This window comes from Rhinolophus sinicus, linkage group LG04 (assembly GCF_036562045.2).
Source record: "Rhinolophus sinicus isolate RSC01 linkage group LG04, ASM3656204v1, whole genome shotgun sequence".
Taxonomy (NCBI): domain Eukaryota; kingdom Metazoa; phylum Chordata; class Mammalia; order Chiroptera; family Rhinolophidae; genus Rhinolophus; species Rhinolophus sinicus.
The window spans coordinates 157,045,056-157,069,872 of record NC_133754.1 but is presented as its reverse complement, the minus strand read 5'-3'; the positions used below and the strand labels follow the sequence as shown (position 1 = coordinate 157,069,872).

The following is a 24,817-nucleotide window of genomic DNA, read 5'->3' as shown; positions in this document are numbered from 1 at the left end:
TATCTGGTTATCTTTTGGTCCTACTGAGCTGAAGTCTGTCTCTCTTCCACCGTTGTCCTTGGCTCTGTGCTTGAGGTCACATCAACCTCTTGGTCCTATCTGCAAGGCATCAGCCTCTGCCTCTCTCAAGTCTGCTCCTCTCCAGGGTCAATACGCTGCAGGCCTTCATAGGTTCCTCCTCTGCCTCATTCCATTCCAGCCGCTAAGACTATGTTCGCCTGTCTGGGTTTCAGTTGGTGGCGCCTGGTTTAGCTTTTGGCTTACCCGGATTAGTTTTTTCCCGGCATGCTAGTGCAGTGTACAGATGAGCCAGGCTGCTCCCTCCTCTGACTCTGAACTTTCCATGTGGCCTCGTGTTACATCAGATTTTTGGTAGCCATCACATACTATTTACCCATATCAGGTGAAGACCACAACCTTTTTTCTCCCTGAGTTGCTAAATCACATCTTGCCCATTTGTACCTGTTGTGATTTTTGAAAGGGGTGTTATATTTATTTTTAAAAACAAAGATACTTGAAATAAACGAAATAAAAACATTTTGGCAATACCTTCTGAGTTTTAGGGCAATCCCTGGGTTTGGAAATCTCTGTCCTTGATGCTTAAAGGTGGGATAAGGAAGAAGTAAAATGCTCACTGTGGCAGCACATGTAATATACAGAGACGGTTCGCACGGTCCCTGTGCAAGGAGGACATGCAGATTCAGGAAGTGTTCCATAGCTCTGCTTCTGATGAATGTTAAAATGTAAGATCGTAAAGTGAATGTGTATGTGAATAACTTAGTGTGTTACAAAGCAAAACAGAGAGGGACTGAAGATTCCCAGTTGACTTGGCTGTGACTTCAGCACTGTGGACAGAGACCACTGGCGTACCCGCGCGATGCCTGGGACAGTGGGTGGGTGAAGATGATATACACACAGCCTTCAGATCAGGCCAGAAATCCCTGCTGCTCACTCAGTGCCTTACAGTGTATAAAGTCCTTTCCTCCTACCAAAAGCAAAATCTTGTCCTCACTAAACTATCAGCCCAGGAGGCAGATGGGAAAGGGACTATTTTCTAGATTTTTACAGATGAGGAAACTGAGATTCAGCAAGGTCAAACTCCAAGCAACCCTTTGGGTGGGGTGGGATAGAGAACACTAATTACTCCATGTTTAGCAAATTTAGCAGCCACTGCTCCCCTTTGGGTGATGACTTTCCCTAGAGATAAAAGTGGAGTGCATTTGAACCAAAACAGGACAGGGTGGGTGGAAGTTTGTGTGGAACCAAGGCTCCGGCTAGCCCGGGGAACAAGTGGCAGTCGGTAGGAGGAACAGCCCTGGGAGGGTCTAAAGTTCCAGCCAGGACTCCCAGACTGAGGGTGGGGAAATCTTGCTTGTCGTTAGGGTCCACAGAGACCTAGCTTTTATGCTTCTCTTTCTGTCCTGATGCTTGGCTTCACTGAGCCTGGAGACAAGAAGGGACCTGTAGGATGTTATTAAGCTAGCTCCGAGCCTGGTGGACCTCCGTGAGAAAACTCCAGGGAGGAGCGGTATGGGAATCTTGTGAGTGAATGGGGTGCATTATGCAGGTGGTAAATTCTATGGCATGACTACAGGTGGGGCTGCCTGTGTGTGTCTGTTCCCAGGGGTGGAGAGGTGCTGGACCACACAGCAGCTGTACCTTGAGGTATACTTTGACAGGTAGCACAATAAAGTGGTTACGAACATGGGCACTGAAGCCAGAATACTTGGTTCCCCCACTTCCTAGCTGTGTGACTTGTGTAACCTTGAGAAACTTTCAGCCTCTCTGTTCCTCACTTTTCTTATATGTAATACAAATCTCAGAGTTGTTTTGAAGATTACTTTATGCAAAGCACTTAGAACTGCCCAGTGCATAGTAAATGCTCAAAAACTTTAGTAATTATTTGTACTTGGGCCCCCTATGGCTTGTAGGTAACAGTATCTGCCTCTGAGCCAGTCTAGAGATGCTTTCCTGCTACAGGCACTGGCTCTGTTCTTACCAGGAGAAAGGGGTGAATGGGGATTCCACTGTCCTCGGAAAGCTGCTCCAGACTGTAGTTCACTCAACCCTATTATGTCACATCAAACAATTTGCACAAGTGGGGAGGAAACTCAGACCAAGGAGGGCCCAGATCAGGAAAAACACGGCTAACTAGTTTTCACCTACTTTGTAGCTCAGCAGGAACTGAGAAGGGAAAAGTGTCTAAAACAAGCCCTTGGTGGGGAGGATGGGGCATTACAAAGCAGGCAAACTCAGACGCCTTACCTCTTCCTCAATTTCTCCAAAAACTCTGGCTCCTCTCTTCAGTGCCTCTATATCCCCTCTGTATTTGTGGTGGAGCCCCTGCCTCCTCTCACCCCCCACCCATCACTTGATTCTTGGGAAGGTCAGTACCAGGAAAGCTCTAGAAAGAGAGCCACAGGGTATTGTGTTCTTGGCGGCCACAGCTGCTCCTGACTTAGACTCAGACTCAGGAATGGGCCAATGATAAGAAACCTCACAGAAACTCGGCAGGTGCCCCAAACAGGAAACAGGAAGCCAAAATAGCATCACAATCTCTTTATTATGATTTCCACTGTGCCCAGCCTGTGGGAGCATCAGCTCCTTCTGGAGTGAAGGCTGAGCAGTTGGGAGGAGCATGCAGCTGTAATGATGGGAAGACAGGGCTCGGGGATGTTCCCCTCAGCTGTCAGTTACCTTCCTCAGAGAAGCACACAAGGGCGTGAGGGACCACATGGTTCTGGATCCTCCAGTTACTTGAGTGCACTCAGAACTCCCTCACAAGCCTGAGTTTGGCTGGGACACAGATCCTAAAGGAGGCTAAGCTTGAAGGCCCATGTTTCACCATAGATATGGAAAGGACTTGCTATTTATACCTTGATGTTAACATCTGTGGTCACGCCGACCCATTTGTACACACTGGGAATGGGCTTCTTAGTTCCTGGCCCGGACCAGACCTGACATCCTCTCCATGATCTGGGTCATCAGGGCATGTGGCCCAGGGGGAAGGTTTGCCTTGGTGCTAGTTGGGTCTAGTGGAAATTCTGTAACCTATTTTTTTCCTTTCAAGTTTGCCAAAAGCAGTGGCAGCAGGAAAGCAACAGCCGGCAAAGTGCCCAGTCCCACCCCACTCCAGGGCTGAGCTGTCGGGAACAGGCATGATGCATTAATATCCCCCACGCAGGGATCTCTGTTGTCTGGGCTGCAGGCAGACACCCAGAGAGAGATCCTGGGCAAATTCAAACTAAGTGGTGTGGAGAAAGGAGCAATTCTATTTCACTGTAACAGAGAGGTAAAAGGGGGTTATGGTTACAGGTGCTGTCAGGATGTCCTGAAATTCTGGCGTCAAGGTTATTCTGCCTTTTAGCGCCAAGTATATATCTGCTTTTACTCTGCTGGTTGGAAGGGGACATGCTTGCAGGGTCATTAGAGCCTGCTACTAGTCCTACTGAGAGGTTACTCTTGGCTCTGGGTGGTCACGGTGAGCCTGGGCCTGCCAGACAGCTTCTGCTGAGCTTGGCTCTTGGCTTTAGGACTTCCTGGCATCACTTACTGAAGCCGTGAGACCTGCAGTAGCTGAGGTTGTGCTTTGGGCTGAGGCCTTGGCACAATCCTGGGCTCACCCCCCAGTGAAGTACCCTCTTATCAGGCAGTTTGATTCTGTGCTCCCCATATTGGTCATAGGAATAGGGGAACCCCCAGATTTGGCCACTCAAACAAGGCCAGGGTGACATCCCACAGGGAGCACCAGGGCCAAAAAGGCCAGTGTCAGCCCTGCAGCCTCAGTCACTGGGCTGAGGGCAGGAAGAGGCAATGTGCTCATGGCTTTGGCTGTGGCTGTCCTCAAAGGAAGAAGAGCACTTGAGAGTGGGTCAGTACCTAGGAACAAGGGAACTGCTCCATGCTCTATCCCTGGGATCCAAAGGTGCAGAGGCTGCATCTGTTGAGGAAGGCTGGTTTCAGGAGAGGAAGCCACGGAGCAGACCTGGAGCGGTTACGTGGCCATAGCTACTGCCTCAGCTGACCCTCTCGCTGCAGCTCCATGGTGTCATCCAGACACCCGTCTTCAAATCTGAGCACGGGGACGAGGACTGCTGGGTGAAACCAGGCTTAGGGCGGATGCTCTTCAGAGGAGCCTATATGTAACCCCAGTCTCCCGTGGTTGGGAGGTGGGGTGGGTGGTACTTGGGAAGAGCACTGATCTGTTTTGGGCAGTCAAGAAGGAAAAGACTGAAACATTTTCTCACACCCTTATTAGAGTCAGAAACTAATTTTTGTGCTTGGCAGAATTTCAAACAGTCACAGTGATAGAAGGGATTGAAAAGGAAAGGGAATGGGGTTCACTAGGTTTATAAGTTTGAAATCTCCATACATACTGCAGAAGGTCTCCATGAATTAGGACACTGCAAAGGGAGGTCCCACACAGGGGTTTGGGGTGGGGCTTCCACAACTCTGGACTGGGGGAGCAATGGAACCTCTCCTTTGATAAGAAGCTAGATGCCCACAAAGCAGCAACTGGTTGCTTCTCCATGCTTTCCTGCTTCCTAGGGCTCTTGCGGACTGGAGACTCTTCCTTTGCTGTGTGCCCAGGGCCTATCTGCAGCATACCACTACCAAGGAAGCTTGCTGTCTTGGGTTAGGGAGAGGTGATCCCAAATGGGCCTGACCTATTGTGGAAGAACTCAGGGGCTTGCTTTGCCGGGTCCTGGGATCCAGGGGCCTGATCTGGCCCATGGTCTTTCATCACTCACCCGCAGAAATCTAGGAGCTGCAACTGCAGAGACGTGGGCATCTCCTTGATCTGTGAAGGTCAGGTAACGAGAAGGTGGACTTCCAGTCCCTGTGACTGGTGATGAGGCAGGAGAAAAATAGCTGTTCAGCTTTCAAAGCCCAGAACTTGTCTTTACTCAAAACACCCTGTCCGTGAGATCCAGCAGCCCAAGGCCACTGGCATAGAAGGTGATTTTCCAGGAGAGTAAGCAAGATGCTTTGTACTTAATGTGCTTTAATCTTCTCAGTCAAAACCCCAGGACTGGCTGCTTCAGAGGCCAGTCCTTGGGCTCTAAAGTCATGTGCTTTCTCTTTCTTTTTAACTGGACTGAATAACAACCCATACTATTGATAAGTCTTGGGAGTATGGCTAAGGAGTATTTACAAAAAGCTGTGAGTTTTGAAAAGTTTAAGGTCATACACATGAACCTAGATTTGTCTTTTGTCGGTTTCATTTCAGTCCAAAATAACCCAAGCCCAGAAGCTTCTCACCCTGCTTCTAGGTCAGGCAGTTTCTACAGGAGGAGACCGTATGCCACACCCCTGGTTACAACTCCTCCCTTTCCTCGGAGCACAACTCTGAACTGTATGCTGCTTCTGTAAACACTCAATTTAGTGCAAGTTTCTTGAGCAATGGGGTATGTTAGCTTCTGCATGATTGAGCCAACCCCCTCTCACATAACTCTTGATAGTCAGATCTGGCTAAACCTTAGTCATTAGGTTGGAAACAGAAACCTGAACCCAAGGGCCAGGGCTGACCCACAACATGCACTGACTTGAGAACTTGGTGAGAATTTAGGAAGAACAGTTGGGGCCTGGAGGCCAGGCTTGATGGCCTCGTGGAAGCTCTGCTTGCCCCCAAAGTCCTCCCATGCCAGGCCAGGCCCTAGCCTGATGGGGGAACATGTAGTGAACAGCAGGGAGAAGCAGCAACTCAGACCATGTCTTAATGATGAAGAGAAGGGACAACTACCTCCTTCTGTGAGGCTTTGCTGGGGCTCTCTTATCTGCTTGAGAGAGCTGAGATGCAATCCCCTTCTCAGCTCCAGCCTCGTGTCCTCATTGTCAGGGTGGTTGAAAGGAGTCCCTGCTCAGGGCTTCCGTGGAAGAGGCAGGTTCTGTTCTCCATATGACACACTTTTCTAGGTCTACAGTTGACTTGAACTGGAAGGATGGAAAAGCACGAGCCTTCTCCTCTTCTCTTCCATCCAGACCTTGTCCTCATTGGAGCTCAGGCCTTAGGTTTCTGTGGTGGCTGACTTGGGGGAAGCATCTAACACAGATGGCTGTGCTTCCTGCCACCATGCTTGTTCCATTCAGGCCCCTTGGGCACTGGGCCATGAGCTGGCATCTGAAAAACGGGCCAGGATGGCTCCCCTTGGTTTTTGACTGTTCTGCTAAAGACTTTTGGACTTAAATGACCTGGTCGAGAGGTTCCTAGAATTCTGGGTACCTGGAAGGGACTGCCCCCCCTTTTCTAATGAGGACTCCACAGGCTAGTTGCCTTCTCTGTTACCAGGAATTAGAATTTAAATCAATAATGGGCTGAAGTGCAGCGGTGGTTTTCAACCATTTCCCACCCCAACGCACCTGAGGGACATGGGACATACCTACCAGAACAGCAGCCCCCCACAGAAGGGGTTTTCAGTGGGGGGACAGGGAGCCTGTCAGCATCTCCAGGACAGCATGTGAGTCTGATATCCCCCTGATTAAAAATCACTTGGCCAGAATCTTATCTGTTGGGATCAGAACTGGCCAATAGAAGAGGTGAGTAGAGATCCCCTCCTCTATACCAGGGGCTTCACAAAGGAACCTGAGTCGTTTTTCAACCAAAAGAACCAGGTCTCTGAAGCCATAGACAGGCGTGTGTGTTAGTGTGTGCCTGTGTATGCATATACATGTGCAGTGGTGGGTACCGTCTATCAAGTGCAGGTGTGTGTGTGTGTGTGTGTGTGTCTGTTCCCAGGAGTGGATGCTGCCATAGCTCCCAGGGCTTCTCCTTGTGGCAATGCATTTACTGCCTCTGTTGTGGGGGGAATGGTGATTTCAGTGCCATAAAGCTCAGTGACAAATTGAGATGTTGGTAGTGCTCCATCCTCATAAGTCTCAGTACCAGAGGTTGGTGGGGGAGAGGGAGAAAGGAAAGGGAGAGAGTGCCACTGTCCCCGAACTGAGCTCTTCTGCTCCACGCTATCCTGGGGGTTTCAGGTGAATGGCTGTGCTGTTTGGGCGAGCCGCCAAGATGTAGATGACATTCTCCCGCAGGAAGGTTGGCCAGTCCACAAATCTGGAGTGGAATCAAAGAACAGGTTGGTGAGGCTGGTTGCAGAGCCTGGAGGCTCATGAGACCCGACCCCAGTGACAGCACAGCTTGAGCCGGACAAAACTCAGGGAAGCCCTGGCTCGTGTCTGACATGGTTATGGCTGGCTGTGCTTCCGAACCGACAGACCAGCTTGTTGGCCCTCTGGATCTAGGGTCAAATGTACACTCTTGGAGCCAGGGTTCCGGGGTGGGCACTTGCTCTTTGGGGGTGGGTAATGCCCTCTCTTACTTGTATGTGTTGGGGGGGCCAGGGGTGCAGATAGCCAGGTGAGGAGGTGCCACTCACCTGGACTCACGTTCTGTGGTCAGCAGGGCCTTGTCCTGACTCTTGCTGCTGCTGCTGGCTGGGCTGCTGTCTGCGATGGGACCCACGTGGCTGACACTGTTGGGCACGAGGACATGTGATTAGGAGTGGGACAGTGAAAGGCCTGTCCCCTCCCAAACTCAGGTGAAGCCATGGCTCTGGATGTGCGTGTCCCTCTCCTGGCTGCTGGCAGGAAAAACAGGAAGGTACCTTTCGTAGCTAGGCCTGTTAGGGATGGACAAAGGAGGAAGGCACACGAGTGGGGGCAGGGATTGGTGAGGAGCAGACCTGACGCTGCAGGAAGCAGCCTCTGGGAGGCGCTTGCAGAACCACGAGTGCTGGGCACGGCGACACGCGGCCTCACTGACAGTGCTCCCGCTGCCCTGTGCCAGGAAGGTGCTTCGGGCTCGCTCGCGCTCCTTGACGGTCAGAAGTCTTAACAGTGAGTTCTGGGGGAAGAACAGACAAGTGCAGACTTCGGAGGTGAAAATATTTTGCAAACTGTCAAGCCACAGAGAATCCTACCTCCATCACCACCTCTGCAACCTCCCTTGCAGCTGCCCAGAGCCTTTCTGGCAGCACCAACATTCGCAGTGGGGTCCGGTGCGAATCAGGCTTCTTTGGGAGGTTTCCCCAGCCTAGGCACTGGTTCACCTGTCACTGGATGGAACCTGAGCCCTTTCCTGGCACTGGTTCCTGCTCAGACAGTACCCAGTGCACCCTGCCCACTATGCTTCCCATGTCTCTTTGTCACTTAGTATGCCTTGGACATACACCCCCGGTGGTCCTCACCTGGGGACGCAATTGCTGCAGAAGTAGGAGGGACTCGTGGGACAAGAAGTCAGGCCACTCTACGTGTCCGCGATGTTCAGGGTCCAGGGCTGCAAACTGGCGGGCTGCCTGTTCCTCTTGCTCCTCGCTTAGAACCCTGTCACTGTCCCCCCGCTTTGCTGCTTGGTGGCGGTAGCGCACGAAGTCCTCCAGCGTCAGGGAGCAATCTGTGGGGAGGCACCAGATGCTAGCCATGCTCCTCCTTCCTCAGCCTCCAGGGCACCTCCATGCACCTCTAGGGTACCCGGCAGAGCGCCCACATCCACAGCTCTTGTTGAGTCTTTGTGTCCCATAACCAGGCTACCGCAGGCTGCGGCCAGGGGTGGGTGCCCCACTGGCCAACAGCTTGGAAACAGGGACCTGTTTACCCCTAACACCCAAAGTCCAAAATACTCCTTTCATGGTTCCTCCTAGAAAGCATGAAGGAGAACTCTGCCCAGTCGCTCTCCCTCCAGCAGCACCGCCCTGCCTTACCAGGGATGACTTTGCACTGCTGGAAGGTCTCTGTGAGGCTATACATTTCCTCCTCCGTTAGCAGCAAGTTGAGATTGTCCTGAAAAAAAAAAGAAGAGCTGAGTCAGTGGCCATATAGGCCAGTAAGAAAGGCCAAAGATCAGGAGAAATGGAAATATTTCAACTGAAAAGTAATTCTGTGATCATCTAATCCCAGCCTCCCATTCACAATCAAAGAAACGGAGCCCCAGAAAGGGAAAAGGACTTGCTTAGAGTTGCCCAACTCTGGGGCAGAATCTTCCCCAGAACCCAGATATCCTGACTTCAGCCCTTTTAGTAAAATAGTGGTTTTTAAATTATTTTCGGAGTTACCCTAGGGCTTCCTCGGAAGTGCCCTAGGAAGCTGCTGCAAGGAAGAAGCGGGCTAGTAAGTAGGCAGGGATGTGACTCCCTGGCTCCATCAACCAGAACAGCTCCACACTCATCCCTTCTATGGATCTGGCTTCTGCGCTAGACTGTGCTTTTTTAGTTAAAAAAAAAAGTTTAATGCTAACTCTGCACCTAGTGAGTTGTATCACTTTAAATAATTCCAGAACAGTTTTGAAAGAGATGCCATCATGACAAATTCCTAAAACCAAATGATTCTTTTGTGGTAACCACAGAAGTTTTAATGGAGGGAGAACAGGTTTTGGGAGAAAGATAAGTTCCTTTGGGGGCATGTAGACTACGAAGTATGTGTGAGGTATCAAGATGAATATAAGTCCAAGAGACAGAGAAATTTAGGCCTAGACACACAGATTTGAGAATCTTTAATGTTTAGATGGTGGCTGCAGCCACTGGAGTGGATGAAATTATAGAGAGAGAGAGAGAGAGAGGTGATGAAAGAAGAGTGCTAACAGCAGAATCCCGAGAAACACAAGGGCTTAGGGCTGAGACCAGAAATTATCTAAGAGCACTTAGAAAGAATGGTCAGAGAAGACAATAAGAGAATCAGTAGAGAGTACTGGAAGCCCAGAAAAGAGAGTTGTATAATGCAGGAGGTAATGTTAACGGTGATTATAGAAGTATGATGGGATTTTATTGATTTTTCTATTTTCCATATTTTGTGTAATAAATCTCATTAAAAAATACTTTAACACTTAAAAAAACAATAGAAGCGTCAATAAGGAAGTCCTATATACGTCTGAGAGGTCAAGAAAGAAGATGCCTGAGAAAGAGTCACTTGATAATTAGGTCACTGGTGACCTTAGGAAAAGCCAATTCAGCAGGATGAATGCAGAAGCCAAATTACAGGTGGTTGAGGAGCCACAAAGAGATGACAAAGCCCTTTCAAGAAGCCGGACTGTAAAGGGAAGGAAAGAAAGGGGAAGAGCCTGAAAGAAGCCTTTGTAAAAAGTCGGGTGGAAAGTGGTGGTAATGCTGCTGGGACTGTGACAGAAAGCCAGGAAGGAAACTGTGTATTTCTGGGGATTAAGAAGGAGACACCTTCCACCCAGGCCCACGTCAGCAGAACACTGCAAGGCAGAGCGAAAAGGATGGTATTTGGAGGCGTGGTGACCAGAGAAGACTGTCTGTAGAGCAGGATCTTCTGTGGCATGTGCCAGCTGGGGAAGATGTTCAAGTGGCTGGAAGTAACTGTTCTGCATTTCATTTTATGGACAAGCCTACCAGAAAGCAATACTGGAAAGTGGCACGTCTTTGCTTTCTTCTCGGCAATGGGAAGAAGAGGGGAATCAGCAAATGCTCCTTCCTCTGAAATCAGTGAATAAGGAAGGTACCTGTAGGATAGCAGATCAATAAAGCAAGAGATGAATTCTCTTCAGGTGTGCTGAGAAAGGCATACGAATCTGGCTTTTTGTCTTTTTAAAAGTTGGAAAGTGTTCATATGTAATTTCCAAAGTTCTGAATCAATAGACTTGTTATTTAATTCACATAATGATCACATAATGAAGAACAAACTCTCCGAAGAATTAAGTGGTAGGTCATGTGAGTATCTCAGGACTAAGAAGTTTTCCTGTGATAGAATCAATCCCTACCAGATGCAAGCTGATTAGGCTTTCAGGTTTGTTTTTCAGATGAGCACAATGAACAACTACAGGCTATTAGAGAAAGCATCGCTCCAAGCAGAATTACTTTTAAGTAATTAGGCCTCACCCTATCCATTCAGTCCTCTAGCTCAGTGGTTCTCAACTGCAGATGATTTGCTCCCCCAGGACACATTTGGTAACATCTTGAGGCATTTCTGCTTGTCTCAACAGGGGGTGAATGCTAGTAACAGCTAATGGGGTAGAGGCCAGGGAAGCTGCTAAACATCCTACAATGCACACAGCCCCCACCACAAAGAATTATTGCACCCCAAATGTCAACAGTACTGAAGCAGAGAAAGCCTGTCCTAGCTAGGGACCAGAAGGGACCTTATATCTACTACTGGAAAACTCTTTAGGTCATTGCCTAGAACCCAGTGTTCTAAGACGGGGCCTCTAGGAAAAGTGCCAGGTCCCCTGTGCTGCAGCACCCGCCGTCCCGGCAGTCCAGGCTCACACAGTAGTGGCAGCTCCAGCCCGTTTCCGTGTGGGCCATCTCGGTCACCTCTGCGGCACTGTCTCCTTGGATGTAGCCCATGCGGCGCAGGCAGCCATCATGGAAAACCCTGGTGCAGACCCTGCACGGGAAGAGGCTCTCGGCCGTCCAGACCTCACAGACATCACACATCTCATCGTTGATAACCTGGGGAAAGATGGCGGGAATAAACAGGGATGTGTAAGTACAGGCCGCAAGATTCTTTGGCCACCAAGCAGAGAGCTACCCACGTGGGGCTGAGGGGGCTGAAACTAGAGCAGCCTAGAGGAACAACTGCAACTCAAGCCAGTGTTAAGGCGACAGCACTTTCTGGAAAATAAGAACCAGTAGGCTCTTCTAGCTGCTCAGGCCTCTGTGACTATGTTTCTGAATAGGAATGCTACTAGCAGTTTATGAAAGAATAATCTGTTGTGAGAGATTGTCCCAAGCATTGCAGGCCGCTTAGCATCCTGGTTTTCCTAGCACCAGATACCAATAGCAACTCCCACAGTCATGGTGACCTTCCCAAACTCCCCCCACCCCCACAAATTTCCAAATGCGCCCTACAGGGGACAGCACTATCCCTTAGGTGGGAGGGCTGGCAGAAGACCTGCCATGGTCACCCACCACCTCGTCTTTCACTAAGACTAATCCAAGATGTAACCAACACTTTTATTCTTGTGGAAGAAACTCAAAGATCATTCTAGAGTCAACTCCATCTTTCCAGTTTTGAGTCTCATTTCAACCCACCCAGGGCTCCCTGTCCTGCTCCCTGATCCTCAGAAGGTCTAAGACTTGAGGACTCTGCCCTAACTGGACACTCACAGGCTCTCTGGGCTCCAAGCAGATATCTGGAGGCTTGTCGTCATCCAGCTTCCGGGTGGGGCGGATGAAGGCAGGGGGTGTGAAATGACTGGTCCTGTCAAACTCCTCAGGCTCCACTCCACGCCCATCTCGGAGCCTCTCCCAGGCCGCACGGTTGATGCTGCTCTCTTCTTGGAGCACTGGGGTGCTAGCCTCTGCTCCTTTCTCGTCCTGCACCTCCTGGACAGAGCCCTCTCCACTGCCACGGCAGGACGCTGGAAGCTCGCCTGGGAGTTGGAGGGAAGGCCTGTCCCGCAGCCCATCCTTGAAGGCAGACACAGCCAGGCTCACCTTCTGCACCTGTTCCACTGTCTGCCGCTTGGACATCAACACCCCCATGGCTCTGTGGACAAATAGCAGAGGGGTCCAGACTCAGCCACTGGCTGACCATGTCGAGCCAATCAGTTTCAAGCATTCATCTAAGTGGCAAGTGCTACGAAATAGTTTCTCCCACTCTGGAACTCAGTAGTGGTGGGGTAAAGAGAGCAATTGTTAAAGAGTCAGAAGACCTAGATTCCATTTCTAACTGGCCCTGTGACTTAGGTTTTCCCATCTATGAAATGAGGGCCATCTGCTCAGCACACTTCACAGGCTGTCATGAAGATAACATTAGAACATGAGCTTAACCATGCTTAGTAGACTGGAAAGCACCCTACAAATGTGAGATGGTACCTCTGTCTTCTTTCCTGTCCTGAAGCCAATTAGGTCCAGGGGTTCCAGGCCTCTGCTGCTTTGAGATAGTTGGAGCCCTCAGAACCCAAGACTCTCTTCTGCCCACAAGATGACCCAAGGCTTAAAGCAAGACTGCAGCAACACATTTCAGACTTCTGATTGAAAGAAAGCTCCTCCAATAAGTGCTGTGCACAATCCATCGAGGGATAATCCACATCAAATGCCTACTTTTTGAGTCAGAGTGAATGAACTCTTATTTTTAGAAGACTCCTGAATAGGCAATCAGGAAACTCCACCACCTTATTATCTATGTGATCAAGGTCACAAACACTCTTTTGCCCCTCTAATTAGTAGCTATGCCTCTTTATGGATCTGTTTTTCTATCAACAGACCCAACAAGAGACAAATGGCCCATTACAAGCTCTCAGGTGCTTCTTACACTTCTAAGCCTTCATGAAGGCCACTCCCACATTTTCTGCTTTGATTTTCTGAACTGTTCAAGAAAGGTTCATATCCTTTATAGGTTACAAAGTGACGTCATCCTTGCTCTTCCTCTGCAGTAACGGTACAGCATTGGAAAGTGACGGCATGACATGGCACATTGCAAAGCTGTTTGCTATTTCCTCGTCTGAGGGGTATGAACATAATTCAGTGGGGGAACGATTGTTCTAAGTGGAGTAGAAAGTCCATTTTAGCCCTGCTCTCAATCCATTATAATCAAGGCTTATTGAACAGTACTATGCGAAAGGCACTAACCGCTCATCATAGGAAATAGGAGACAGGAGAACAGCCTCCCCACTCAAGCTACTTACTATTAGAACTCAGAGAAGAGCAAGACAAAGAGCTTGAAGTGCCTGAAGGAAGGTGAGACCACACTATTGGTAGTCAGAGTGGACCTGGAAGGATGGGTAGGAAGTTACCCTCTATTTGTTTGGGGGGAAAGGTGACCGAGGGGAGAAGGTGAGGTTAAGGCCAATAGTCCAGGCAAGAAGTAGAGGGTTTAAACTGAAATGATGGCAGCATGAAAGATACTGAGTCTATTTTGATACCATGGAAACAGAATTATATAAATTTATGAATAAAATGATAACTGATTGGATCAAAGGTAAAGGGATAGAGGCCAGTTTTATATTTATTTCCCAGCTTTATCAAGGTATGACATGTAACATTATATAAGTTTAAGGTGTACAATACAATGATACACATATAAATTGTGAAATGCTTACCACAATAAGGTTAGTTAGCATCTCCTTTACCTCACATAATTATTATGTCGTGGTTGTTATGGTAAGAACATTAAAGCTCTATTCTTACAGCAACTTTCAAGTATACAATATTGTTAACTATAGTCACCATGCTATATTTCAGATCCTGGAATTTAGTCATCATATAACTAAACGTTTCTACCCACTAACCAACATGTCCCCATTTCCTCCACCCCTCAATCCCTGGCAATGAGTTCAATGTCTTTAGATTCCACATATAAGTGAGATCACACAGTATGTCATTCAGTCTTTCTCTGTGTGACTTATTGAGAGGGCAGTTTTAAATCAGCTAACTAGAAGAACAGTAGTGCCATTTACAGAAACTGGGAAACAAGAAAGAGGGACAATGAAATCGGATTTTGTACATGTTGAATTAAAGATGTCTCTGGGCCATTCAGGTGTTATTTTATCTCCTCCATAAAACTTCAATGGCTTTCTACAGCTTTCAGGATAAAGTCCTCCAAATCAGTCTCTCTACCATGGCCTGTGAGGCTGTGTGGTCAGGCCGCCCTTCTTTACTCTGTGTTCCAACCATACTGGCCTTCTTTCCATCTTTGTTTGCCATGCTTCCTCTATTTTGGGGAACTTTGAACATTCCTTCACATCTGACTAGTGCCTATTCATGTGTCAGAGCTCAGCTCAAGTATCGCTTCTCGGGGAAGACACCGCTGATTCCCTGGCCCAGGTCGGAGGGCTCACAGCACCCGTGCTCTTCAGCTCTAGAGCACGTGTCTTTGTCATTACATATTCAATAGGACGATTATCTGATCAATGGCAGTTTCCTCTATTAGACTTTTTTTAACCTGCACAGTGCATATCTCCACTGCCTAGCAATGTGTCTGGGAGAGAAGAGAAGCTTAATAAATATTCCCCTATTTATTAACTGTGGAGAAGTCTTTTTGATATTTTAATAAAGCCTTAACACACATAATATGTGATGACAATCACATCTTTCCAGAAACAACTCCTATGCGCCACAGTGGTACAAATTCCTACCCTGCCTGGGTGCTTGCCCCGCCATCAGTTGTTACCATTAAAACCCAATCCCTATTTTTGAATGTAAAAACTGACAGATAAGAAAGGAAAGCTCCTCTATCCCCATTTGTAAAATTAAAGTATGTGACTAGGAATATGAACTTTGAATAAGTGTCTTTTACAGGGTGGTGGCAAAGGAGATTTGTTGAAGAAATATTTGATGTTCAAATTCAGGAAATTGTTTAAAGTGTTCATGCCCCAGTGGAAAATAATAAATTGTAATTTAAAAATCATTCCCCCCCCCCAGTTGCAAACAAATATTGGACAATGGGGACAACAATGGTTAAATTATGGTACAATGGAAGACTGAACAACGTGAAAAACATTGAGGTAAAAGTATATTCATTGATTGGAAAGATGTTCAAAATATATGAACATATTAATGAAAAAAGCAAGTTACAAAAATGCTCGTTATGATCTAATTTTTATAAGAATGCATATTTTTTCATCTTTTTATTGATCTGTATTTGAACCCAAAGTTTTTTGAAACAATCCTACTTTTACTACACGTGATGCTTCCTGAGATTTTCTATCATCTATTCTGTAATTTCATTAAAACGATCCTTACAGTGACTCTCTAAAGTGATTTCATGACTTCCTAATGGGTCTGGACCGGCAATTTGAAAAGCACAGCCTTAGGATCATTTTACAGTTTTTGATTAGAGAACCACACTTTTGCCTTTTGATTTGAAGATGGTTACCTGTGAAAGACAAGGAAAACATTGTGGGGTATAAGGTAAGCTTTCCCCTGGGCGGGAGCGATGTAAGAACAGAATTCTCAAGCGTGTCTTAAGAATCTATGTGGTTGGAAGGTCTAGCAGAGATGGACAGATACTATTATATCTCTGGCTGAAGAAAACTCTATATGAGAGGCTCATCCTCTGAGCTGTGGACATATTTAATAGAATATTTATTAGAGCATTGTTTATAGTGATTTAAAGGTGGAAACAACCTCAACAGGAATATGAAGTCTAGAGCGGTGATTCTTAAATGATGAACTGGCTGGATCCTAGGCAGTTGCGAGGTGTCTCTAAGAAACTTCAGGAAGAAGGAGAGAAATGAGTGGATTGAAAAAGCACATCAATTATAATATACATATTTATGTTTGGAAAACAAATATTAGAAGGCATTACCGTTTTTTCCCCCAGTAACCTAGACTACAAAACAGCAGAGGTTTATATATCTTCTTGGTTCTTGGGGATACACAAAAGGTACTAGCTCTCTAAATAGGCTGGGGAACCCCCTCCCTGAAGCTGTATCAGAAGTATAAGGAGCAGTCATAAGACATTTACATTTATCAGCAAGAATCACAGATTTTAAAAAAAAAGTTGAGAAACACTTATTTGGAGACCTGGAATAACCATACAAAATTCACTTTTTCAAAAATGATTCACTGTAGGGAAATCAGTGGTATGCACTTGGTTCTTATTGCCTTTTTCAGATAACGTAATAAGAGTTCTAAACAAAGGCCAGCCAATTAGGAGGGTTGCTCTGTAAGTGAACTGACTCATGAATAGTGCATCAGCAAACTAACCCCAGGCATCTCCCAATGCTCGGTAATCCTGCTGCAACCACTATTCTCCGGAAGGACAACGACAATCACTAGTAAGCTATCTCAACTGTTAATCATGTCATTGCAATGGTTTTGGGACTTTGTCCTTAAAGAAAGTTCAGTGAAGACTGAAGATGATAACCACCAGCAAAACAAACAAACAAACATTAAAAACAAACAACATTCCAGTCAGGACCACAGGATCTGCTATTCTTTTTACCTAAGATGTTTCAATTTTCTAGGCCACTTTATGCCCATAAAGGCAGAAAATGTACAGAACCATTAAAAAGAAACCTAAATCCAAACAACACCCCAAGTCATTTTGAATCGACATGGCTTTGATTTTGAGATAAACTGTAAGGACACAACAGAGTTAAGCTTCAGGAGTGAACCTAAAATCCTTAATGCTTAATGGAGAGGATCAAACCTGTATACCAAGGACATCTTGATTAAAAGCAAGTGTGCTGAAATATCCAAGACGTGTACTTGTGGTGTTTGGGAAATTAACAAAATCAGCTCTAATTTCTAGAAAAACAAGTGGTAGTGATTAGTGATGGGTGAAAAACAAATGTCTGGTGAGGAAAAACCTGGCCTCTCCTGTGCTAGAAGAAGTCCTAGGAAGAAGAGCGAGTTAAAAGGAAATCAAGTTGCAAAGATCCCATAAATTATACCTAATGATTACTTCTTTGGCTGGTGGGTGGAATTGGGGGTTTCTCCTAACAAGGATGAAAGAGGGATAAAAAGACATTGTCCCTAGAACGATGTGACTGTTAGTGAATCTGTGGTATTTAGGGAAGGCTTTGGAAAAACCTCAGGCGATAGGAGCAGGTGGTGGTGAATGAGAAGGACAAGGTGGAAGGTAGAATAGGGCTGTCTGACTATATGATCTGGAGGAAATGAAAACAGATGACAACCAGAATCTTTCTTTGGGTAAGAGAAGTCTGTCTAGATGTATTTGTCAGGCAGTAAGATGTATTTGCAAGACACATCCATTCTCTGCAGAGCACATGCAGTGGGATAATTTATAAGGGCAAAGTGGTGGGCGTAGGAGGAGGAGGGGTTGCTCCACAGCAGGAGCTGGAGAAGAAATAAGGAAGGCGAGGCAGCTAGGGTACCTCTCTTCCCAAGATCTCCATGAAGATCCGTAGGTGTGACGAGCCTGGGAGGCATCCCTCCTAAGGGACAGGAGCCTTCCCATTCAGCATGCTAAAGGTAAAGTGCACTTTCAGTTAATTCTTGGAATGGGAATGGTAGCTGTTTGGAAAAGGCTCAAAAGTAACTAAAAGTGATTGCTAGGTAGGAACAAGGCAGAGAAAATCTCTGAGTCTGAGGATGGAGAAAATATCCAGAGTGGGTTGAGCAGGTGGAAAAAGGAATTCCAGTGGCTCCCACTGTCTTCCATGGAGCACGTGTTCTATAAATCTTTGTTGAATGAATCTTGCAGAGATGACTGGGCCACATAAGCAGTCTGAGATCATGGTATCAGTAGCCTTTCTTTTCCTTAGTCAGCCATAGAGACTGATCATATTAAGGCTTCAAAACTCAGTCCTAGAAATTGCACAGCTCCCCAGCTCATCTCATCACATCTACTCTGCTTCCGAGAGGTAGACCCTGATTGGCGGGTCAGGGCTGGCAGAGATGAGAAGAGGTAACCATGCAGTAATTATGGGTGATTCCTTTGACAATAGGGGAGAGCTCCAGAATTTGCAATGTATCCAATGTCCACAACCACAATGGTAAGCGAGACTCACATTACCAAAGTTAACGGTCCGTTGCATTTGTTATGTCCCGTGGCACTGTAGCCTGGCTCGCAGGTGGGCAGCTGCCCTAAGGGCACGTGTAGGAAGCCCTCTTAGGCTGGGTTGGGGATGGGAGTGAGCTGGAGAAATGTAGCATGAGCAGCATCTGCACATAAGGTGAAACATTTCAAGATGGTTGACAATTAATTAGCTCCTAGAAGCATGTGCTTGAAACACTGCCTGAGAGTCTCGGAGAAAGCCACATATAGCCCTAACACAGAAGGTGACCAGCCACAATGGTATTGAAATACAAGCAGAACCAGGGTCTAAAAATGCAGAATGAACAGCACAGACCTTAAGCTCACTGTGCACATCAACATCAATCCCAAGAGTTTAAACAAAAACCATCAAAAAGAGTCCCCTTACCCTCTGCTGGTCTTTGAGGAAATTCAAACCCGAAATGATCTGACTTCTCCGGTGATGAGATGTTGCTTTAGGAACCCAGCGCGTCACCACAGTGCTCGTGGAGCCTGCTCCTACTCAGCCATTCTGTTGCCTGGCAGTAGCCTACAGACTACTTTAGTTTTCATGTCTACAGACCCTGAAGGGGTCTACCTGGTACCTCCGTTTCTTCTTCCCTTCGCCCATGTTTATCCAGCACAGCAGCACTCGCTTCAGTCGGCCCAGAAAGGCACAGTCGCCCCAATTGCACAGGGTTCTTTAGGGCTTTCCAAGTAGCAGAGGTCTGAAGGCTGAGTAAAACTGTCTTCCTGCACTCAGCTCAAGAGAATGAGGCGTGAGGGAGGTGCTACTGCTGCGGTTTGATATTTCCTGAAAGCCCACAGAGCTCTAATATACATGAGAGCACACTTATGGCATGCTCTTTAGCCTCTGGGGGCCTGGGATGAGTCTTCACGAAAAGCTACAGTGCTGGCTTCCCACAGAAGCAGAGCACCAGTTAAGAAACAGCACACCATCAGTGACTGGCTGATGTGATTGCACTTAGCAAGCCGAGCTTTCCAGCAAGATGGAGAGACACTTCTGTTCTCTGCTCTGGGGCCCTGAAGCTCAGATTCAGCCCCATTTAGGGCACTTATTATACCTTAATTACCACGACTTATTTATTTGTTGATTCTACAGATATTTGCTGAGTGCCTACTATGTGTCAGGCACAAATATGCATGTAATAACTGCTGGAAGAATGACAAATGGAACCTCACTCAGCCTGAGAGTGCAGTGTGAGTATGTGCGTGTGTAGGGGGCATAAGTGTGGGATTAAAAAAAAAGGTGTTGCTTGAGCTAAATTCTGAAATATGAGTGGGAGTTACCCCAGTGCATAAGGGGGAAAAAGCATTCCAGGAAGAAGTAAAAGCACATGCCAAGGCATGGAGCTATATGGGGATTCCATCATAATTTAGATGGTATGAAGCCAGCCAGGTGCTGGAGAGAAATAGGTAAGGACACCTGTTCTCACATAAGAATCAGCCCGAAGAACTAGTTTGAGATAGTATGCTTAACATATTTGTTTAGAAGGGAATATAAATTTGAATTTCAGGGAGAAAAAAACCCAAAAACCAGAGAATTGGATTTTCTGAGGCCAAGAAGCAGGACAGCTCTGGTAATTCCCAGGACTGACCAGTGAATACATTGCTTGGCCTTTGGACCGAATAGTAAACTTCTATTCATAGCCTAAGAGCTAGTAAGTGGTGATTGTAGTGAGTCATTGGGGTTTTCCCTCTGGAAGACCCATAAGCTTAATTAGGAAGCTTGAAAAAAAAAACAAAGAAAGAAAAGAAAAGAGAGAGAAAGCAAACCAGTCAGCCGAAACACTGTTGTTTTAGTGAGAAACCCCAGTAAAATGAAACATTTCTCAAAGCAAACAGAGATCACGTTTGTAAAAGGGCTTTGTAAACTAACATGTTATCAAATATAAGGTACTGTCATGATTGTCATAGGAAGTCAGGAGTGGAATGTGGGCAATGGCAGGAGACTAAGAATGCGGCTGCCAGAGGAGGCACAGAGCAGCAGTTGCATTTCAGTGATGTCTGAGAAAACGCATACTCTACAATGATTCCTACGGATACTCTGTCAAGCTGTAATTTCCCCCTTACTTATCTTACTCTTTATAGTAAATGATTAGAGAAATGAAGACTGATTTTATGTAAACTCAAATGCAAGGAACTCATATTTATCGAGCATAGTGGCTGGCAAGTAGGCAGCAATTAGTAAAAGTATGTGAGTCTCTGAGGGGATTGCTGGAAGGGGAGGAAGAATGGAGGGGATGTTATAATGGAAAAAATAATCATGTCTCCAGCTGGACACTTGATGGTCTTGGCTTCTTGGTCCAAAGCTGGTAAGCAATTCCTGTCAGAACTTGGTCATTAAGATTGAGGGGTGGAGTGGACAATGATAGTCCCATCAGAAATGAATAAATCAATCTTGGAAATGAAGGTAGCAGACACCAAGAGCACTACTGGAGAAAAGCTTGTGGGACTGGAAGATAATAGATTCTGTAGCTAAAAGAAACTATTTGCATAAATATGATCCACTTAGGAACATGTGTACTGGGGGAAAATGATACAGGGAGTGTAGCAAATGGGCTGGGAAAGGTCTTACTATTCATGTTCAAGGAAAAGGAAGCACTGTCAAAAAGATCACAAATGTGGGAGGAAGAACGGCATAAAAAATGTGGTTACAGAAGATGTGGAAGATTAAAGGCTGAAAAATCCAGACACACTGATAAACACTCAAGTGTTGTTGTTTTTTTAGCAAGGGGTGAGCCATTCTCTCCCCTTTTATTCCCTTTGGATAGAGCTTTTCGTTGTTGTTTGTTCTGAGAAGATTAAGGTCAGCTGGGTACGTCCTTCATACCCATTCTGGAATTATTTGATTTGCAGACTCATGTTGTGATTAGGGGAGTTAGACAGTATTCTTAAGAGGTGATATTCAAGGTCCAATATTTGGGGAGCATCTGGAGCCATTTAGCAGTTTTTCCAGGATCATGAGTGGGTGCAATACTAAGAGCCCTCAATGAAAAGACCAGTTTAGGAATAAAACCCCAATGACAAATCTCTGAATTGGAGCAAAGATCATATTTGCAGGCTTGCTTCCTCTGATTTTATTAAATATATATATATCCCTGTTTATTGTGGTGCGCTAAACTAAGAGGGATTTGAACTGAAAGCGGATTATAAACAAGTCTGTAATGGAGAGGCTCTTAACCAATATAAACCTTTGTCAGTTTACTCCACTGAGCACTACAGGAGGTACCACACCCATGCTTCAGGCAGCCATCAAGTTAAAAACAAAAGCTAACAATTGATAAACCAGGTTGTTCTATTTTCTCACAAATCCTGATCTTTCTTTTCACTATGTAACCCCAGGAGCCCAAGGCATCCACTTCTACTAAAGGACGATATCACTGGGTTTGGCTGGGTGGGAAAAGGGAGGAAGAGAAAACGGAAAGCTCTCCCAGAATGGCTCTGTGGGGAGTTCCCTTGCTTAGCTTCCTCACTACTCCATTTCTGGACAAGAAACCAGAGTCTATCCTTGGTCCCAAATTCGCACCGTTGGGATTCAGGTGGGATGACAGTACAACCACAGCTGAGGCGGCGAGATGAGGATGCATGAGTACGTCAGGTGCAGACCCTTTGCATTTCCCAGCCAACATTAAGCCTTAGTCCTGCACCTTTTCTGCCCTTCCCCTCTGCATGCAGAAGCACTGTTGGGCAAAAGTGTCCTGAGTGTTCATCTGTGGACCAACGTCTGCTGATGCATACAGTCAGATGGCCACGGACAGTGTGGTTCATGCCTCCTCAAAGTGATCCGTCTCTCCTTCCTCTTTCAAGGATTCTGTAGCAGAGGGTGGCCTCAGGACACTCCGTCTTCTGAAGGGTTCCTCTAGTTCCCCAGAACAAGTCCTCTTAAAGACCATACCCAGAGACCACTCCCAGACCCAATCAAGTCTAGAGCCACCCAGAGCCATCTTACATGAGATGGCCAGAGAAGGAAGCCACACCCTGAACTCTAGAGATTCAGTGGAAATCAGTTCCTGCCGTAGTCTCACCCCCAATTAAAATGTCTTCATCCACTTATTTAATCATCACATTTACTGAGCATATACTGAGCAAAGCCTTATACTTAGTACCTTAATGCAACTTATTTTAAAAATGTGCATTCTTGCTTCTGCCTCTCCTTGATTCTTTTCCCCCAAAAAACTTCGAAAAACAGATTTCATGATTCCAAGCTTTGTGACCTTGGGCAAATTGCTAAATATCTGAGTCTAAAGAGCCTAATGTTTAAAAGGGGATCATTTCATAAGGCAGTTGTAAGGATTATATAAGATGTTAAATATCCCTGGTATAGAACTCGGCACACTGGTTCTCAATAATTCTACATATCCTTTCTTCTTTCCTTCAAAGGACTTTCTTTACAGGATCTGCCAGAGTCAGTTAATCCACCAGAATTTACTTCGTTCTTCCTGATGGTCAAGCTCAGGGACTCAAATTTCCTTTCTTTCCTTCAGAGGCCGCACTGGTCCTCCCCTCCCTTGTGCCCTGTGCTCATATAGAAGTTCCTGCCTCCACTGAAAATCCAGCTTGTAGCCAACTGGGCTACCATCGAGAAAAAGTCCTAATGGGGGGCAACGGACAAAGGCAGCAGACCCACAGGGCCCCTGCCTCTCCACCACGTTGGAGGGACACAAGTTAGGGCACATTGAGCCTTAAAGGAGGTCAAGGCCAAAGGCCTTTGGGCATATGGGAAGTTACTCCTGGCCTGGATCCCATGACTGTATCCTTTCCCCCAGGCAAAGGCGCCTTCCCAGGCAGTTCTAGGGCACAGACTAAGGTCCTCCTTTATATAGGGGTCCTCTGTGGGGGCCCATCCCCACCGCGCTGGCTCCGGAGGCTCCCTGTGTTCCGAAAGGGTCTTCCACTGAAGCAACTCCAGAGAGAACCCTTGCCCACCCGTAGTTACACAGACGGTCTCTCTGGGACGGTGCCCTCCACATCTGGGCCTCCCCATGACAGCAAATGCAGAGCGAGCCCTGGGAGTCTCCGTTCAATCAGAGGGCTTCCACGGGGGCGGCTCCCACAAACACCTCGGAGTACCTGAAGGGTTGTCGGCGGCCCGCAGACCTGCCCCGTGGGGTGCGTACCCGGACCCCGACGCCCCCGCCCCCGCTTACCGGGACCGTCAGGGTGCGGGACGCGGGTCCGGGGCTGGCAGACACTACACCGCGGGCCCCGTGCCGCCCATGGTGTCTCCGGAGCGCCGTGCTGGGGCCGAACGCCGGGAGCAGGCGGCGCGGGCGGAGCGGCAGGCTGAGGCGGCGGCGCGCACGCCCCAAGCACACCCACCCTCCCCGCCTCGCGCGACTGCGGCGCGTGCGCCCGCGCGAGACCACCTCCGCGGGCCAGTGGGCGCGCCCCGGCCCGCCCCCGGTTCCTAGAGGCGCGGCCCTCGAGGTTCCGCTGGCGACCTCGTGCGGGAATCAGGAGCCGGGGTACAGCGGGAGGGCGGTGGCTGGCTCCGAGGAGCTGTCGGTCCGGGTGCCAACGGGCGCCCCCATCAGCGCCCGGTGCTGCAGAGCCAGGACTGCGCCAGCCCGGCCGCCCGCGGCAAGGTCAGTGTCCGCCCGGTGGAGGCGCACCGGGAGGGGGCACCGCCATGGGCTGAGGCCGCTCAGGGCCCCCGCCCTCGCGGGGGCAAAGTGTCCTGCTGCCCGCGCCTGGCTGGGGACTGAGACTGATTCATCCAGCGGACCCGGCTCTACTTCCCCTACTAACCACGCCCAGCTGTCCACTCAGGCATCAGGGCCCACGACCCTGGCATTGGAGCGCTCACCTTCGCAGTACCCTCACTGCGGAGTGTCCAAATGAGCTAGTGCTTGGCTGACCCAACTCTTCCTTTGCGCTGTTTTCCTAAATTATTGGCCTTTCATCGCCAGCAGCAGAGCAGCACTGTAATGTAACCCACTTTTTGCTGCAGGAACCTCTTCCCTCACACTATCGGATCAGCTAGCTTGTCAGGAGGCCAGCAGTTCTGAGGGCTATAATATGCATTACACTAAACTACATGCTCTGAAGAGGGCGAAAAAAGACCAAGTCATAAAGTACCTAGCAACTAATTATAAAAAAGTAACTGAAGATGTGGAAACAATATGCCAACAACCTTTTATTTAAATTAATGGCGTTTACGTTTTTAACATACCTTCGTTTTCTTGTACATTCAGTTTCTATATCTCAAATGCAATTAATATCACGTTTGAGCATTTAGTATTTGTTAAACACTGTGCTAGGTGCTGTAGGGGATTAAAAAAATGAACTCATTTTGCCCTTCACTTCATGGAACTTAACCAGGGAGGAATATAAGGTAAATACAGGACTACATAGCTGTCACTTGCCAGGTACTGTTCTAAACACTTTAATATGTGTCATTAATTTTTAC

At 47.4% G+C, this 24,817-nt stretch overlaps 2 protein-coding genes across 4 annotated transcripts in view; one reads left to right on the top strand and one right to left on the bottom strand.

Moving 5' to 3' along the window:
- Positions 1-2,544: 2,544 nt before the first annotated feature.
- On the bottom strand, positions 2,545-24,384 carry PHF24 (PHD finger protein 24). Of its 3 annotated transcripts, none has more exons than XM_019728997.2 (8): positions 24,215-24,384; positions 12,066-12,447; positions 11,223-11,408; positions 8,703-8,781; positions 8,190-8,395; positions 7,686-7,846; positions 7,380-7,475; positions 2,545-7,057 (listed from the first exon to the last, which is right to left on the bottom strand). In XM_019728997.2, the coding sequence occupies exons 2-8, from the start codon at positions 12,441-12,443 to the stop codon at positions 6,961-6,963; spliced, it is 1,203 nt and encodes a 400-aa protein (XP_019584556.2). In that variant the 5' UTR covers positions 12,444-12,447; positions 24,215-24,384; the 3' UTR covers positions 2,545-6,960. The 3 variants fall into 3 exon arrangements, with proteins under 3 accessions (XP_019584556.2, XP_019584554.2, XP_019584557.2); XM_019728995.2 differs by lacking the exon at positions 24,215-24,384 and adding an exon at positions 23,556-24,136; XM_019728998.2 differs by lacking the exon at positions 24,215-24,384 and adding an exon at positions 18,794-19,274.
- The window catches only part of SPATA31F3 (SPATA31 subfamily F member 3), a 48,218-nt gene continuing 47,263 nt past the window's right edge, over positions 23,863-24,817 (top strand). Inside the window, exon 1 of the transcript XR_012495838.1 lies at positions 23,863-23,993. The gene's annotated coding sequence lies outside the window, so the exon portion shown is untranslated. The remainder of the gene's footprint in view (positions 23,994-24,817) is intronic.